General features: G+C 58.9%; 1 protein-coding gene across 1 annotated transcript in view; it reads left to right on the plus strand.

Annotated features, from left to right (window-relative positions):
• The window catches only part of CSPG4 (chondroitin sulfate proteoglycan 4), a 34,701-nt gene extending 24,082 nt beyond the window's left edge, over nt 1–10,619 (plus strand). Inside the window, exons 4-10 of the mRNA XM_010955357.3 lie at nt 1,101–1,583; nt 1,915–2,091; nt 3,665–3,863; nt 3,942–4,076; nt 4,189–4,355; nt 7,759–7,942; nt 8,241–10,619. Coding sequence (XP_010953659.3) covers nt 1,101–1,583; nt 1,915–2,091; nt 3,665–3,863; nt 3,942–4,076; nt 4,189–4,355; nt 7,759–7,942; nt 8,241–10,075 — 3,180 coding nt within the window. The 3' untranslated portion in view covers nt 10,076–10,619. The remainder of the gene's footprint in view (nt 1–1,100; nt 1,584–1,914; nt 2,092–3,664; nt 3,864–3,941; nt 4,077–4,188; nt 4,356–7,758; nt 7,943–8,240) is intronic.
• Nucleotides 10,620–18,225: the final 7,606 nt, after the last annotated feature.

Here is an 18,225-nt window from a genome sequence, read left to right on the forward strand (position 1 = left end):
GCCATGAGGCCTTCATGCTGGGTGCGTTTGTGTGCTTTGGGATGTGCCTGTGGCTCCTGAGCAGGTGTGTGTATGTGCCTTGGGTGCACGCCTGTACATGTACCTGTTGTGTGCCTGAGGTTTTCTGTGGAATTTATTGTCCATACGGCTGCCTGTGATTTGTGTGTGCCTCTACGTGTCATGTGCACATGTGTACATGCTGTGGCCAACCATTCCGATTCCTGGGCCCCACCCAGACTACAGGATCTCTGATATGGAGCCTGAGAATCTGCATTGTAATAACAGTAAGTTCTCTGGAGGGTTTTCATGGGTACAGATTTTGCGGACTATAAGCCTTGGAGACAGGCTTGGCTGCCTCCACAGCTCCTGTGTCCTCAGCTTTTACCCAGACTTCAGACCAGGCCTCAGGGTCTGGAGAGAACTACTGACCACCCAGGAACCTCACAGAGCAACCATGGCCCATCCAGCAGGCCCACTGCCTTGCTGTGTGACCTCACGCCAGTCACTTGCCCTCTCTGGGCCTTATTCTCCTACACTCTCAATTTCTGAACCTCTTGTGGTGCTGGCTGTCTGGACTTTTGGGCTGACTGTGACCATACATGTCTGGTATCAGGAAGTCTTTGCCACGGAAAAAGGCAGCATTTGAACCAGGCTTTGTAGAGTCTGGGGTTTAACAGCAGGGAACAGGGGGACAGTATTCCAGGGACAGAATCAGGAATGTGAGTTCGGGGATGGTGTGTAGCCTTTTCTGCTGGGACCATCAGATGAGGGAGCATCCTCCCTTCAGGCCCTTGGACTGGACTAGGGTCTGCAAGCTGCAAAGGACCCGAAATGTATTAGAGTCTGTGTTGCAGAGGAGGGTGTGGTGCCCTCTGGTGGCAAAGGGTAGCGATAGCAGGGCAGGGGCAGAGAGTGTGTGTGTGTGTGTGTGTGTGTGTGTGTACATACGTACATACGTGTGGGAAATATGTGTGTGTCTCTGTCCACACATCTGCATGTGGTAAGATTATATGTCCATGTTACTGAATCTGAGGATGTGTGATTGTGCACATCTCTCAGAGTCCTCAGTGGCCTCTCTCTGTGACCTCTCTGTTAACCAGGCAGCCCAAGAGGCAGTGCCACCAGCGGATATTGTGTTCTCAGTGAAGACCCCACCAAGCGCTGGCTACCTGGTGATGCTGTCCCACGGCGCCACGGCCGCCAAGCCGCCGAGCCTGGACCCTGTGCACAGCTTCTCCCAAGAGGCAGTGGATGCAGGCAGGGTCCTGTACCTGCACTCCCGCCCTGAGGCCTGGAGTGATGCCTTCTCCCTGGATGTGTCCTCGGGCCTGGGTGCTCCCCTTGAGGGAATCCGCATGGAGCTGGAGGTGCTGCCCACCACCATCCCACTTAAGGCAGAGAACTTCAGCGTCCCTGAGGGCGGCACCCGCACCCTGGCCCCTCCACTGCTCCGCATCACCGGGCCCTACTTCCCCACACTGCCAGGCCTCAACCTGTTAGTGCTGGAGCCACCCCGGCATGGGGCCCTGCGGAGAGAAGAAGGACCTCAAGACAGGACCCTCAGCACCTTCTCCTGGAGAGAGGTACGGCTGTCAGGGAAGCCCAGGTGCAGCGCAGCTCTAGGGGCAGAGTCTGGCGAGACATACAGAGGAGGCAGGCGGCCCGCATTTACAGAGCACCTCTGCTTTATGTACCTTATCTCATCCTTCCTCACTGGCAGAGAGTAATTATTATCCCCAGCTCCTCCCCTCCTTCATTCCTTCACTCTGGGAGAAATAATTGTCCTCATTTCCACCTGCAGAAACTGAAGCTCTGAAGGAGTCAGTCTCCTCCCGCACCCAAAGGCAGGGCATGGGGGGTGCTGGGCCTGACACCCACTGTGCGTCTGACCTCCAGCCCTGGTTCTGCCCGCAGGTGGAACAGCAGTTGATCCACTATGTGCACGACGGGAGTGAGACGCTGGCAGACAGCTTCGTTCTAGTAGCCAACGCCTCAGAGATGGACCGCCAGAGCTATCCCGTGACCTTCTCCATCACCATCCTGCCTGTCAACGACCAACCTCCTGTCCTTACCACAAACACAGGCCTGCAGGTAAGAGCATTCTAGGACCATCTCCTACCTCCTCTCCCAGAGAGAGGTCTCGCATACAGCTCCTCCTCTCTGAGCCTCAGTTTCCTCCTCTGTACAGTGGGGACACCGCCACATGCCTCACTAGGTTGTTGGGAAGAGGCAAGAGTTATTGCAGTGAAAATGGAACACAGGTGTGAGGCTTTATCATTGGACACTTACAAGTGCAGTAAACAGCCTTGTGAATGGACATGCTTGGCCCTTCTGTTCCCTGGACTCAACCTCAGCAGGAAGCTTTTTCTGTGACATGTGACCAGAACTCCTGAAGAAAGTTCTTTCAAGCCCTTAAGGGTGAACTTCAGCTGCTCCCCAGTTTCACCCCCAGCAAGCAGAGGGCGCAGCCTGGCTCCCCATCCAGCAGAGGTGGAAGTTGAGGCCCAAACACGTGGTAGAACTTCTCCAGGGTCACAAAAGTAGTTACTGGTGGGATGGAAAGGACTTGATTTGACCAAAGCCATACAACAGGATAGCAAAGGAGTGGGGCCTAGAATGCTGATTCCTAGGGTGTGGACTCCAGGTCAGCAGGAGCCATGGAAGGCTTCAAAAGAGGGCTGACTCGCTGTGACATGGGGCACTGGAAATCTTTGGAGGTATAGGATGTGCCTGTGGGAAGAAGCACTGTGGTGGAGAGGCCAGCAGAGGGTCAGGTGCAGGCTATGGGCTGCCCTGGGACCACAGTCAGATGGTGCTGTGTGGCAGCTCAACCACCAGGTGGTGCTGTCCACCACGTTTGTGCCAGGAGCCCTGCGCTAAAGCCTGTTGTCTGTACTTTGTGGCCCTTCTTCCAGAGCTCTGGCTGAGGTCAACCCTGGGCGAGGGGAGGGAATCCCAGAGGGCTGTTTTCCAGTTATGGGAGCCCCTCCCCAATATTGCTTATAAATTGCTGACCCAGCTGAACATGTAACAGGACAGTGGGAACAGGATCCTGCCCTGCCGGCAGGTGGGAGGCTTGAGGGGGCTCCCCTTCACTCTGAGCATGGGGAGGGGCCGCCTACACCCAGGAAGCCTTTACCCTTCTGCTTATAAGCGCAGTAAACAAGGGCTCGTGACGACACTGGAAACACCTGGGCTCCCATCGCAGAGCCGCCTTGGCGCTAAGCATCAGCCCCTCCAGCTTACCAAGCCCCACGCCCCTTCCCTCACCATTTCTAAGTGTCTTGGAGAACAAAAACCACCATTCCTGCAGTGTGCCAGCCCCTGCGCAGACTCACCATGGAGGGTCAGAAGGGAGACCCCTGCCCTCCCAGTGAGCCACATTAAACAGTGCTGTGAGCCAGGGTTGGGGGTCTCTGAGGGGGTGAGAGTGGGGGGCTACCTGGGGTAGGGGTACCTGAGCTGGCCTTCAGGGACAAGCGAGATTAGGGCAGGTGGAGAGCAGGGAGCCTGGGTGTGGGGGCCCTGGGCTAACAGGGGAAAGTGAATGGGGTAGAGGGCCCTTTGTGCAGAGGAGCCCAGAGTGGCATGGGCCCCAGTGCCTGGGAGGAACGAGGTGGGTGAGCTTGATGGGGGCAGAACCTTCACAGGCTTGTATCCCCAGATGTGGGAGGGGGCCACTGTGCCCATCCCTGCGGAGGCCATTAGGGCCACAGACAGCGACTCAGGACCCGAGGACCTGGTCTACACCCTCGAGCAGCCCAGCAACGGACGGGTAGTGCTGCGGACGGCGCCTGGCACCGAGGTCTACAGCTTCACCCAGGCCCAGCTAGACAGCGGGCTCGTGCTGTTCTCACACAGAGGTGGGTGCTGAGAGGTGGGGATGCCCTGCGGATGGCGCCAGCATGGGCCAGCGAGACCCACCTCCACCCCTGTCCTAGGAGCCCTGGACGGAGGCTTCCGCTTCAGCCTGTCTGATGGCGAGCACACATCCCCTGGACACTTCTTCCGGGTGATGGCCCAGAAGCAGCTGCTCCTCTCACTGGAGGGCAGCCGGACGCTGACCATCTGCCCAGGTGAGTGTGCCAAGCGTGGGTGGCACACCAGGGTCATGCTGCCTCTCCAGAGGTCACAGGCTGTGCCCTGGCTCCTGGTCAGAGGCTGACAGTCCCCTCTTGCCTCTCGCAGGCTCCACCCAGCCACTCAGCAGCCAGAGCCTGAGAGCCAGTTCCAGTGCAGGCACCGACCCCCACCACCTGCTCTACCATGTGGTTCGGGGCCCCCAGCTTGGCCGGCTGCTCCACACCCAGCGGGGCAGCACCGGGGAGGCCCTGGTGAACTTCACTCAGGCAGAGGTAAGGACCCCTCTCTACAGCCACCACTTAGACTCCACCCGGCCTTATGTGGCCTGCTCTGCCCCTGGACACACACGTGGACACGGGTACAACTTCAGGATCGTTGGCTGCAGACACTCCCTGGATCCCCCGTGGTCCAGGCCCTGCGTGCCCCACCTCCAGGAGCCACCAGGCTAGTAGGGCAAATGGGGTTTAGTGTTCCCGGGGGAGGAAGGATGCCAGCCGTCAGGGCTGTATGGGCCCAGAGCAGGGATCAGGGTCTGGGGCTTGGCTTCCAGGAGCTGAAGTTGGACCCTAGGGACTGAGAAAGTTCTCCTGCGTGGGGGACATGAGACACCTCAGTGGCTGGTGAGGGGCATTGCTTGGTTCAGGGGAATGGAGTTTGGGATGAAGGCAGCTGTTGGGCTTGTGGACAAAGGTGTGAGGCTGGGGCTCAGGTCAAGAGCCAGCAAAGAGCAGAGTGGGCCCTGAAAGCAGATGAGTGGACAGAAGCAACTGAGTAGGACAAGCGGGGAGTGAAGCCGCCATCCATCCATCCATCCATCCATCACAGCAGCTTCAGGACACAGCTGTCCCAGAGCACACCAGAGGCCACCAGTGAAAACTAAAACTTTCAGCCATGAGAAGAGGCAGACCGCTAGGCTGCTGGAATCACAGGGCCTCTGTCAGTGGGGCCAGCAGCCATCACTTAAATTACGGTCCCTTCTAAGTGTGGGAGGTACCCAGCGTACCAGGGCAGCCTTGGTTCTCCCCGAAGGCAGAGCAGGGCGGGGCTTGCAGGCAGGGAAGGAAGTAACTTTAACGAGGGTGGAAAGAGTTCTCAGGTCTCTCACATCAGCAACCCCAGGCCTGGGTTCTCTGCTCTCCTGGCTTCTGCTATGGCCCTCTTTCTGCCCTCCCGCAATGAAATCTTCTGCAGGCCGGTGGCTGCAACAGCTGTGCACCCTGAATCCTTGGGAGCCTTTGTCATTGGATGCCCAGGAAGGGGGAGGGATCAGGACAAGGCCGCCACTCCCTCCCCCACCCTGCAGTGCTTCCTCGCACCAGCAATCTGCAGGGCTAGACTGAATGGCCACCAGGGGGCCAGGCTGGCAGTGCCACCCAGGGAAGTTGGGAGGAGGCTGCGTGGCAGGCACATCCTCCCCCCCTTGGCAAAGAGGGCAGGGCAGGACTGGGCGGTGTCTGACAGCAGCCACTGTCCCACTATACTGAGCTAGGTGGGGCAGGGGTCAGCTGCCCCCATTTTACAGATAAGGAAACTGAGACTAGCAGAGGTCAAGTGACTTTATTCAGAGCCCATAGCTGAGCGAAACCAGGACTATGCCTTCAGACTGTGAGTCCAAGTTTTCTTTCACCAAAGGGCACTGCTGGTCCCCAGAGCTCCGGGAGCCCTCCACACCTCACCTGTGACTTAGCTCATCCCCAACCAGACGCCCCCACCCCCACTCCCAGGGTTCTCCATTTCCTTCTTGCCCACCCGTCAGCCTGGACCAGAGGTTACAGCTCACAGCCCTTGCGGGCCACATCTGGCCCACAGATGTGTTTTATCTGGCCTGCACATGCATTTAATATTTTAAAATTAGTGGTCAAGATAGAACCTTTTGGGGATTTCACACACGCACACGCACACACACACGCACACACACACACAAAGCCTGATTTCCAGTTTCTTAAAACGCCTGTGTTCCCTCTCAGGACCATCAGCTGAGCAGCGACCCTTCTGACTGGGCCCTGCTTGCCCTCTGACCGGGCAGGGCTCCCCAGTTCCCCACCGCCCTGGTGCTCCTAGACTCTCCTGCACAGTGTGACCCCAGTCGGTTTCCATCTCACTCTTGCGCAAGTCCTGTTTTTCTGAGAGAAGGAAAATAGTTCCCTGTGTCTCCTGAAAGGGGAAAACAAAAGATAAGCCAAGAGGACACACTGGGATTCGAAGGGGGAGGGAACGGGTTTCTTGGTGGGAGTGAAGAATATCCCTTGGTGTTTAACACAGAGACCCTGGAGGACGGCGGGTGTGGCTGGCGTGGACTTGCCATGGGAGGAGTGGGAGGAGGTGAGGTCATGGGTAACAGGGTCACACAGGGTCTCTGAGGTCAAATAGTGGCAAGGTCTGAGCAAGAGTGACATGACCTGACTTACATTTTTAAAGAGTCACTCTGACTTCAGTGTTACAAGAAACTGTAGAGGGGTATGGAGCAGGGGCCAAAGCCAGGGCACAGTTAGGAGGCTCTGGCAATAATCCAGGCGGGAACAATGGTGTGTGAGGAGGAGAGGAGTCGGGGTGACTCAAGGTTTGGGGCCTGAGCCACCGGAAAGCCAGAGCTGTGCCATCTGCAGTGGGAAGCCTGGAGGTGGCAGGGCAGGTCAGGGGTCCGTCTAGGACCTGCCGAGTTTGAGATGTCCCTCAGACAATCCCCGCAGAGCTGCCAGGGAGCAGGTGGATATATGCCTGGAGTTCAGGAGGGCGCAGCCTGGGCTGGAGATACAAATAAGGGGGTTGTCTCCTGGCTTGCATTTGAGGATGTCAGATCCGCCCCCCAGAGCACGTGGGCAGTGCCTGTAGACAGAATCTCAAGGCCAATCTGCAGACACTGGGGGGAAGGGGAGGGACTGGCAAAAAGCAACGAGTAAGGCTGGAGGAAAACCAAGAGAGCAGAAACCCCTCCTGCAGCCAGTGGGTGGGCGCAGTTGTGTCTGGTGCCGCTGAGCACGTGAGCGAGAGGAGGCCTGAGGACCCCTGGGTCCAGCAACCCGGAGGCCGTTATGCCCTTGTGACAACAGGAGCGGGTGCCTGGCTGGCATGTGCTCAGGACAGCCTGGGGGAGAGTACAGACTGTTTTCAGAGTTCTGCTACAAAGAAGAGCAAGGGAGAAAAAAAAAAAAGGAGGAGGTGGGAGCAAATGTTGGTGAGAAAAGTGAGGTCAAGAAAAGCTGTCTCTCCCAGGGGGAAGGATAGCGTAGTTGTGCGAAGACGGGAAGGCTCCATCGGTGGGGAGATTGACGCCATGGGAGAAAGACAGGAGACGTTCAAAGCGGCGTCTTCAGCAGGGAAGAGGGCAGGGCTTTCGCGCAAAGGAGGAGAGACCTGCTGTCGAGAGAAGCCCGGACCGAGCGCTGCCTTCCCCAGGGGCTCAGAGGAGTGAGTGATTTGCCCGAGGTGGCAGAGCTGGGCTTTGACTCAGGCTGCAGAGCCTGGTTCTTCACTGCCACGTGGCTGTTTTATGGTGACCCGCTGAGCTGGTGAGGAAGAGCCCGGGCATCAGACATGGAGCGAGGCCCAGTGGGGAGAGCCTCTCGGGAGGCTGGGCACTGAGGGCTGGTCAGGGAGAGTGCCAGCCTGTGAGGGGGCTCCTGGGCACCACAAGCAGGACCTGCCTCTCGTGCTAGCAGTGGGGTCTCCCCACAGGTCTATGCTGGGAATGTTCTGTATGAGCATGAGATGCCCCCTGAGCCCTTCTGGGAGGCCCACGACACCCTGGAGCTCCGGCTGTCCTCACCCCCTGCGCCCGACCTGGCCGCCACCCTGGATGTGTCTGTGTCTTTCGAGGCTGCCTGTCCCCAGCGCCCCAGCCGCCTATGGAGGAACAAAGGTGAACACCATGATGGGCTGGCAAAGTTGGGGGAGACACTGGGAGAGGCCCAGAGAGGAGGGGACACAGGGCCACGGTCAGCTGCTCGTGTCAGCATCCAGGACCTGGTAACTTACAGTGCGGGTGGGCAGGTGGGGAGGCTTTGAGGTCAAGAGATCACGATCCTGGCCTCCTGGGTCCCTGAGCCCTGACCTGCGGCATTTGTCTGAGTGGGGAGGCACAGCCTTGCCTTGGGGACCCAGGTCTGAGGCTCTCCCCTCAGTGGAGGAGGCCTTCATAGCCTGTGTCCCACCCCCAGGTCTCTGGGTCTCTGAAGGCCAGCGGGCTGAGATCACCACGGCTGCCCTGGATGCCTCCAACCTCCTGGCCAGCGTTCCGTCGCCCCAGCGCGCAGAGCATGACGTGCTCTTCCAGATCACGCAGTTCCCCACGCGGGGCCAGCTATTGGTGTCCGAGGAGCCTCTGCACACTGGGCGGCCCCACTTCCTGCAGTCCGAGCTGGCCGCAGGGCAGCTGGTGTACGCCCATGGCGGCGGGGGCACCCAGCAGGATGGCTTTCGCTTCCGTGCCCACCTCCAGGGACCAGCAGGGGCCTCGGTGGTGGGACCCCAAACCTCAGCGGCCTTCACCATCACGGTGCGGGACGTGAATGAGCGGCCACCTCGGCCACAGGCCTCCGTCCCACTCCAGCTCACCCGGGGCTCCCGCAGCCCCATCTCCCGGGCCCAGCTGAGTGTGGTGGACCCAGACTCGGATCCCGGGGAGATCGAGTACGAGGTGCAGCGGGCACCCCACAACGGGTTCCTGAGCCTGGCGGGGGCCAGCCTGGGACCTGGGACCCGCTTCACTCAGGCCGACGTGGACGCAGGGCGGCTGGCCTTCGTGGCCAACGGCAGCAGCGTGGCAGGCTTCTTCCAGCTGAGCGTGTCTGATGGGGCCAGCCCGCCCCTGCCCATGTCCCTGGCCGTGGACGTCTTGCCCTCAGCCATCGAGGTGCAGCTGCGGGCACCCTTAGAGGTGCCCCAAGCTCTAGGGCGCTCCTCCCTGAGCCGGCAGCAGCTCCAAGTGGTTTCCGATCGGGAAGAGCCGGATGCAGCCTACCACCTCATCCAGGGGCCCCAGTACGGGCATCTCCTGGTGGGTGGGCAGCCCGCCACAGCCTTCAGCCAGCTCCAGGTGGACCAGGGCGAAGTGGTCTTTGCTTTCACCAACTTCTCCTCCTCTCATGACCAATTCAGCATTCTGGCACTGGCCAGGGGTGCCAACACATCCGCCACAGTGAACATCACCGTGAGGGCTCTGCTGCACATGTGGACAGGAGGGCCATGGCCCCAGGGTGCCACCTTGCGCCTGGACCCCACCGTCTTAGATGCAGGGGAGCTGGCCAACCGCACGGGCAGTGTGCCACGTTTCCGGCTTCTGGCGGGACCCCAGCACGGTCGCTTGGTCCGCGTGCCCCGGGCCAGGACAGAGCCCTGGGGAGGCCAGCTAGTGGAGCAGTTCACCCAGCAGGACCTTGAGGATGGGAGGCTGGGGCTGGAGGTGGGCAGGCCAGACGGTGTGTCTCCCGGCCCTGCAGGCGACAGTCTCACTCTGGAGCTGTGGGCAAGGGGTGTCCCTCCTGCCGTGGCCTCACTGGACTTTGCCACTGAGCCTTACAGCGCGGCCCGGCCCTACAGAGTGGCCCTGCTCAGTCTGCCCGAGGCAGCTCGGACACAGGCAGGACAGCCAGAGAGCAGCACCTCCACAGGCCAGCCAGACCCGGTGGCCTCCAGCCCTGCGCCCACCACGGCCCAGGGCAGCTTCCTGGGCTTCCTCGAGGCTAACGTGTTCAGCGTCATCATCCCCGTGTGCCTGGTCCTCCTGCTCCTGGCGCTCATCTTGCCTCTGCTCTTCTACCTCCGCAAACGCAACAAGACGGGCAAACACGACGTCCAGGTGCTGACGGCCAAGCCTCGCAACGGCCTGGCCGGTGACACCGAGACCTTTCGCAAAGTGGACCCAGGCCAGGCCATCCCGCTCACAGCCGTGCCCGGCCAGGCAGCCCCGCCCGGGGCCCAGCCTGATCCAGAGCTGCTACAGTTCTGCCGGACATCCAACCCTGCCCTCAAGAACGGCCAGTACTGGGTGTGAGGCCTGGCCTGGGCCCAGATGCTGATCGAGCCAGGGACAGGCTTGCTCAGCCCCCAGCCCCGTTGTCCCCACACCCTGGTGCTGTCTGAGTATCCCCAGAGCCAGAGAGCCCTGGGGACACCAGGGATGGGGGACGCTGAGAGGAAGTTCCAGGGGTCCAGGACTGAGTGGAGTCAAGAGCTGAAATCTCCGGAGCTCACTCCGAGCTGGGAAAACTGCAAGGGGCCGAGGGTGGAGGCAGGCTGGGGGTCAGTCCCCTGCCCTGGAGCTGGCTTGAGCTGTCAAAACCAGAGCCACCTCATAGATGATCAGGACTCTGGGTCCTGGGTCTGTGACCTTGGGTAAGTCACGTCTGACCCAGGCCGCTAAGAGGGCAAGGAGAAGAAAGGGAAGGGACGGACAGACGGGAGTTCTTGGCTCTTCCATTCCAAGCCAGGCCTCCCCTCATCTCTGCTCCAGGGTTGAGAGGAAAACTTTCCCCCTGGGTTTTCGGGAGATGGTATTCCCTGGAGCAGAGGGCAGGAGGAGAGAGCCCCTCCACTCTTGGGAAGGCATAAGCCAGTAGAATAATATATCCAAGGTGCAAGGCGGGTGGGTCGCTGTGGGATGCGTCTATTTAAGGGGACTGCAAGGGAGCTATTTAACACGGTGCTGAACTAGCCCAGACCGATGGAGACCTGAGGTGTGGGATGCCGGGGGGCTGAGGCCAGCTTGCTCCCTTGGCCCCACCTTGATGGGCTGACGGCTAAACAAGCGTGGGTCTGTGGCCCTCTAGTGGACTGGGCTGGGGAGCATGCAGGGTCTCAGGCCAAGGGCTGCTGCAGGGCTGGGGGGGTGGGTACCTAGGGGCACTCACCCCATGGGGTCTGGATAAACGGTGCTTCAGAGGTTCTGGACAGCTGCGTGTTGTTTGTTTGACCACACATGGGGCCCTCGTCCACACCAGCCTTCACTCCCCCAGATGCACGCCATCCTGCTGGGCCTCAGCCACCAGGGTAGATGGGGCCTGAATTTCTACCTCCTGCAGCCTTTCAGATCTCCTCTGCCCCAACCTGTGTGGGCAAGTGGGCCAATCTTTGTGGGATGGAACCAAAACCCTTTGCTTTAGTAGAGATAGGCTAGGCTCTCTCCAAAGAGCTTAAAGGGGGAAAAAAATGAAACTGACGGATGTCAAAGTCCCAGCCACAGATTTCTTAGCCTGAGTTTTGGCCTCCACTACCCTGTGCCTCTCCATCCACCTCTTAGCAAAGGTAAGGAGAAAGAGAGTCATGGGGGTCCCAAGGCTGGGACATAGCACTGATGGGGAGGCAGGAGACCACCATAAGTGCCTCCCCTCAACTCCCTGGAGATTTTCACAAGGAAGATTTCTGCCAGTCTCTAACCTTCAACGAGGACCAGGGTTGCTCCTCAAAGGCAGAGCAAGCAGCAAGAGTTCCGAAAAGCCAGCTGCCCCTGTACTTGGCCCGAGAACCCATCATTGGTCAGAAATGGGTCTGAGACACAGCACCTTCAGAGGACCCTCGGTGAGTTGCTAAGGAGACACCACCCTCTGGCCCTTTGCCTTCGGAGGGTCTCCCAGTGTCAAGGGCAGTGGAGACAGATTCTGGGTCCCAGGGGACACCCCAGGCCTTGGGAGTAGGTTGAAGTCCTCAGAAAACAAGCAGTGTGAGAGCCCTTGTGAGATCTGGTGGGGAAGGGGGGCTGGGGACAGCTGGATTGGGGGTGGAGAGCCCCAGCCAGCCTTTGGCAGCTGACCTGCATCACCTGTTCCCTGTGCCTCGACGTGGGTAACATCTGAACCGGGAGCTAGGGCAAAAGAGGAGATTCCTTCCTCCCTGCGGTCCTGCCTCTGGACCAGTCCCGACAATGCCCTTCATGTGTCAGCATCTGGCCTCCTAGAGCCTCCCTGCTCTCAGAAGGTCCGGGAGGAGACCTGGAATCCTGGTAGATCACTGCTGAACGGGCCCCCAGAGGACCTAAAGGGACTGACAGAGAGAAGAGGGTCGTCCAGAGCCATGCACAGCAAGACGGCCGTGGACTAGACCTCCCAAGGCCCAGCCGATTCCTGTTGCCACACTGAGAGCCTCCCCTTCACGGAGGGGGTCTGGAGCCCGGAGATGGGGGCCCTGCAGAGGTGTCGCTATACCCAGAGCTCGCAATCCTGGCCCCAGCTTCTTTTCACAAGCCTGGTCTCTCCAGCACCCCCAGGCCAGCCTCACCCAGGGGCCCTGCCAAGGGCGTCTTCACACCGCACCCCGCGCTCTGCCCTGCCTCTCCCGGGAGCTCCAGGCTGCATCCTCAGGGCCCTGATATCTGGGGCCAGTCTCCACCCAGGACAACCAGTTTCCCTGGGAGCGTAAGCTGAAACATAGGGACAGACCCGCCAGGCAGGATCTGGCCTCGGCTCAGGTTTCCCCCGGAGGCCTGACGACACCCTCTATGTCCGCACAGCTTGGCCTGCCCTACTCCAAGTGCGCTGGCACCGGCTGGCACTGTTCCGGCTCCTCTAAGCCTGGGCTGGCCAGCGGGCCAGGCGGCGTGCCAGCTGCCCTGCCAGGACCTGGGGTGGGGGGGGTCTTTCACCGGCGCACCAACCTCGGGACCCATTCTAAATGTGGGGCCCCGATTGAGGTCAATCCCTTGCAGATTTCAGATACACATGCACCCGAGGCTTAAGGGGTTTGCTTCCTACCTTGCAAAATAACTCACCATTCCTTCCTTTAAGGAGCCAGTTCCTCCCAGGCACTGACGATAGGAGCCAACCTGTGTACAAGTGCTCGGGAATGTCCAGAAGCTTCTGACCCTCTTACACACACACACCATGTGCACTTGTGCTCACAGCTGTACCGTCTCAGACCTTAGACCTTCAGAAACAACACGGAGATGAATACTTGCCTATGTAATACACACACACACACACACACAAACTTCAGAGTTCAGGGCTCCTTGCCTGTGGCCCTCTCACAGTCCCCACAGCTGACCATGTTAAGCCAAGAGCCAGGATGTCCTGCCCATCCCTAGAACCAAGCTGACAGCAGAGCTGGAAAGGGTGGTAGAGAGTGTGTGGGGAGCAGAATAGGGGTTACCAGAGGGGCCCAAATCCCCAGGTCCCGAGCTGGAAGCCCTGACCACTATCATCAATGGTTTAGCCTCTTAGGTGCTAAAGAAGGGGCTCCCTTTGAGCTCCTCTCCTGATTCCAGGAGCTGGCCCTTTAAGTGGAGTTGCTATGGCAGCTGTGGAACCCACAAAGCTGGAACCATCATCCTCCAATAAGAAGCAGGAGAAATGGTCCACCTCCCCTTCCCCTACCAACCTCTCCTGACCAATGGGAACTGCCAGGGGTGCTGGCATCTTCCTCTGGGCCCTGAAGATTCCAGACCTTAAAGAAATGGAGGTACCTGGGCAGCCCCCCAGGGTTCTCTGGCTGGGTTTCCTGTTCCGGGCTGTCACATGTGAGGGAGCCCTGGCAAATGAGTGGAACTGAGACGGGGACCAGACCTGTTGGACCCCTGTCTCCACATCCCCATCCCCTCCTTGTTCCTCTCAGTTAACGCCATCCCTGGGTAGTTACCGCTAGGATTAGTCAGGCATTGGCAAGGGCATTTGGTGCCAAAAATTCTGTGGGAGATGAAGATAGAAATTTACCCAGCCCTTCCTGAAGAGCCCCAGACATGCCAGTGAGTAACTGCCACACCATGATGTGTGCCCTAATCCAGCGGCGTCAGCTAGCTGTGAGGGGAAGCCCAGAGTGGGAGGGCAGCTGGCTCTGGCTGCTTCCTTCTCTCCTTAGGGAGTGTCAGGCCTTTCCGTGGATGGGGCAGCCACGCAGCAGCTGATGCCGAGCACGCCCAGCTTACCTCCAGGTCACATTTCCATTCTCAGGGCAATGGAGGGACAATATTTAACCGACAGCTGCTGTCCTCATAAAAGGTGCCAGCTCCTCAGAGAGCCCTCTGTGGCCACCAGGGTAACTGGTGGGTTGTGCTGTGTCCTAAGAGCCACTAAAGACAGAAGCAGCCCTTGGTTAAATCAACCAGTGGCCAAGAAGGAACTTTTCTACCCAAACACAGCCTCAGCTGGAGGCGCTCCCCGAGCCCCCAGCCTGGGAACTGCCAGCTCTGTTAGCCCAGAGCCTGGAGCTCAACCCAAGGCTTCCTTCTGATACCTTGTGAGGTCAAAAAGGGCTCAAGTGACCCAGTGTCTGGGTCCTGAAGCCCAAATGAGATGGGTCGTCTAAGTCAGAGGCAGAGGAGGGCGAGGCCAGCAGCCAGCCCTGATCCCGGGGGAGGGTCTGCAGGGAGGAGCCCTCTCCACCCTCACCTCTCAGGTCCCTGGAGCGTGTAGCAGCCCCCTGCCCTCTGCAGTCCAACTGGTCCTTCCCTTCCTGTCCCCTCCCCATCTGCAGAGGGAGGGACTAAGGGACGTGTCCAGCGAGGGTCACCCTCAGGGTCTCCCCCAGGGCAGAGCAGCAGCAGCAGCAGCCAGCAGAGGTGGGGAAGAAGCTGCAAGTCTGGGACCCACCCAGGCCTGGTCAGGAAGGAGGGATGGGCCTCCCAGAGCTCTCCAGCCTGCAGAGGATGGGGAACAAGAGACGCTGGACCAAGGCTGCCACACTGACCTTCCCTTCTGCCTCCAGAACAAATGCCAGCTGTGGCCCCCAGCCTGTGTGCTACCCTGGTGCTGGGAGTGACTTTGGGGCGCCTAACTCTCCTCCCATCCCAGGTTGCTGAGGCTCCCAGCCTGGGCGAAGGCCCCAGCCCTCTGCACCTTGTCGTAAACATAGTTCAACGCTGTGCACTCCCTCAGGGCAGTGTCCAGCCAGCCCAGTGCTGGGTATGTAGAGACGACTGGTAAACATCTATTGTCAGAACGTAGCCCCTCCTTTCCCACAGGCCAAGAGGTCTTTAACACCAAGCCCACCCAGACCTCCTTTCCTGGGTTCCCACTCTGGTTCCCCTGGCTTCCCTCAACCCCCAGGGGTGCTGGCCAGACTCCTCACTGCTGCTCTGGCCCCGCATCCCATCCAGGGCCCAGGCAGACCTAGAGTTTCAAGGAGCAGGTCTGTGCCCCCCAGACTCTTCAGGGCTCACCTCTCTCTCTCCCTCCACACTCACCCATGGCTCCCTGCCACCCAGACACCTGGAGTCTGTCAGCTCAGAACTCCATGGGCAGAACACTTTTACCAAACCAAATGCAGGACCCCACCACAGATAGAGTCAAAGTTGATTAAATAGGACAGGAGGGGGAGAAAACCCAGAACCCCTCACACTCAGCCTCCCCCTGCTTCTCCAGCCCCTCCTCAGATCCTCCTGTGCCAACTGGTGCAACCACTGAAGGGCTCACCTGATCCCAACCTTCAGAGCAAGGAGCAGAGCAGAGCCAAGGGTGACCCCCTCTACCCCACCCGCAGGACACCCTGTGTTCAACTTGGGGGCTCAGATTACCAACTTTAGAGGAGTGACTTACCACAATCACACAGCAATTCACTGGCTCAAAACCCCTCCAGATGCCAAGGATGCCTCTGTCAGCAGTGGGATTCCTGGCACCTAGAGAGGCCCCAGGGCAATCGCGGGTGGGCCAGGGCTGCCAGACATGCTGGCCAGGGCAGAGACCTCCAAGAGCCAGAGAGCGGCAGGGGGAGCTCTGCTGGGTCTTGTTGGGGAAGATGGAGCCTATTGTAAAGGGCTGCTGAGCAAGCGGGCAGGTGGGCGAGGCTGGCAGGGCCTGGGCACTCCTGGAAGGCAGTGACTCAGGCCGGAAGGTCCTCTCCTTAGTCAGCCCTCCTAAAAGGTTGCCTCGTGGGGGGGGGGGGGGCACCTGGATAGGTGGGCTAGGGCAGGGCCTGGGGACTCCAAGAAGGTTCCAGGCCCCAGGACCTCAGCCCCTCTGCCCCATGATCTGCTCTGAGAACGTAAGAATCTGTGGACAGAACCCATAAACTGAAGGAGGGAGGGCAGGGGTGGTGACTGTGTCTGCCCAGTGACCTTGTACAAGTCCACCCGCCTGTTGTAACTCACATGGGATAACTGACCTCAGAGAGTATGGAGCCAGGCCTAGGGGAGCAGCCTGCCTGCTTTCTGCCTAGAGCCGATTTCTTCATTTCTGGCCCATTTCCTGTCTGTACAGCATCCATGGGATGTGGCTAGTCAGAGGCCCAGGCCAGCTCTCACTCTTCTGCCAGAGTTAGGACCTATCAAAACAGAGCAATTGATCAAGGCTTCTTTTCAAAGGGCCATCACTGTGGCAAAGCTCTTAGAGCAGCACTGGGCACATAGCAAACACTCGATAAACGTGGCCACTGTGACTCGTTGCTGTACAAGGGTGGTTGTTATTGAATTGCCTAGCACACGGGTCTGGCATGTTGTGGGTGCCTCACAAAAGGTCAAAGTTGGCATTATTATTGTTATTTTTATAATTTATTATAGCCATCGCAGTGCCTGGTGCCTAGTAGTGCTGAACAAATACTCAGAAGTCCAAATGCATGCGTTCCCCATCTGGAGAAGAGGGGCATGGAGGTGTCAGCAGATGGAAGGGCCCCTAAATTAGGAAGCCCACCAAAATGCGGGTTCTTGCCGCCGGCTGTGAAAGAGCTCGCACAGCAGAGGCAGAAGGACAAAGTGAGCAGCCGTTGTATTGCTCAGAAGGGGAAATGGAAGGAAAGTTCTCCAGCAGGGAGAAGGGAAGAAAAGCTCTCAAGAGTAAGGAAGAGGTACTTGAGTGGGGCGCCATCAGCCAAGACGAGCGGAGGGATGGCTCCGGCCCAGGTCGGGCTGCGTGGACGTTTATGAGAGGCTTCCACCATCATGTCCTCGTTCCGGGTGTGATGGAACCAGTAAGTCTTTGTTTTTCAGTCCTTGTATGGGCTTTTCCAGTTGTTGTCATGACAATCGTCAACTCTCATGGCGCTGGTAGGTGTGTCATTTAGCATGTTAATATATTACAATGCGCCTATAATGAGGCTCAAGTTCCACTGGAAGTCAAGTCTTCCACCATCTTGGACTGGGCAGTTTCTAACCAGTTCTTGTTTCTTCTCTGCTGCTGCCTCCTGAGATTGAGATAAGAGTAATTGGTTTCTAGTTGAGGGTGGGGCAGGGGTATGATCCTGGGGGCAACAGCCTTGGTAACAAAAAGGAAAGTTGCTTTTAGTCAGAATGCCTGCAATCCGGTGGACCCAGCATCCCCCCCAAAAAAATCTCCAAAGATTCTGTTCAGCCATGAAAGTTTTATAGAGAAATGAAGGCGTAATCTCAGTTAATCGTTGAGATAGGTGGTCAGAGTCGTTGCCATCCCCCAGGGCCTGCAGGCTTGTCCTAATCAGCTGCATGAGCTGCTCTTGTACACTCAGGGAGGCCTGGGGACTTCAGCTTTTCTACAAACAAGAGGCAGGGGTTGGGGGGAGCCAAAGTGTCCTGCGCCCTTTCAGAGGCACTCTGCTTCACTGGCCTTCAGCAGCCAGAGTGAGGTGTGCAGCAAGGGGTCAAATTCTGGGCAGGAGAAGCTGTCAGCCCATCTCTGACCTCGCTTCCTCCACCCTCACCCCATTGATTCAGAGGACGTCCCTGAGGTTGTTGGGGGGGCGCATCTGGCTCCCTTGGAGGAGGCTTGGCCCCAAGGACCCAAGTGGAAGGAGGCCCACCAGACCCTGTCTGCCCACAGGGGTGGAGGGCAGGATGGGAGGGGTGGGCTCAGGGAGGCAGAGCTCCAGGGCTTCCTGGAGAAGGCACCTGGGCTGTGCCCTGAAGGGAGCACTGAGGTAAAGGCAGAGCATGAGGAGGGGGGAAGATGATGCAGAGCCTGAGCGAGGAGGAGACGGGCCTGGAGCAGACAGGACTCTGGGGATCAGGCTGAGAGACGCTCCTGTGGAAGCCGGAGTAAACCCGATGCTCGGCTGGAGACTCTTCTTCCCACTGCCCACCTCCCAGGGACAACCCCTTAAGATGCTGAGCCAGGGTGGGGAGTAGGGGACTCTGAGCCCTGGGCCGGAACTCTGCACCCAGTTGCCCCCTAGTTTGAGTGGTCTCTGTTGCCCAACTACCCAGAAGTCACCCTAAGAGCCTTCAGAATTGGCCAGGATGGGAGACCGCCACCCCTCATACATACATACCCTACACCCCACCCAGCTGATGCCAGCCCAACCAGGCTGGGCTGC

The sequence above is a fragment of the Camelus bactrianus genome, chromosome 27 (genome assembly GCF_048773025.1).
Source record: "Camelus bactrianus isolate YW-2024 breed Bactrian camel chromosome 27, ASM4877302v1, whole genome shotgun sequence".
Lineage (NCBI taxonomy): Eukaryota > Metazoa > Chordata > Mammalia > Artiodactyla > Camelidae > Camelus > Camelus bactrianus.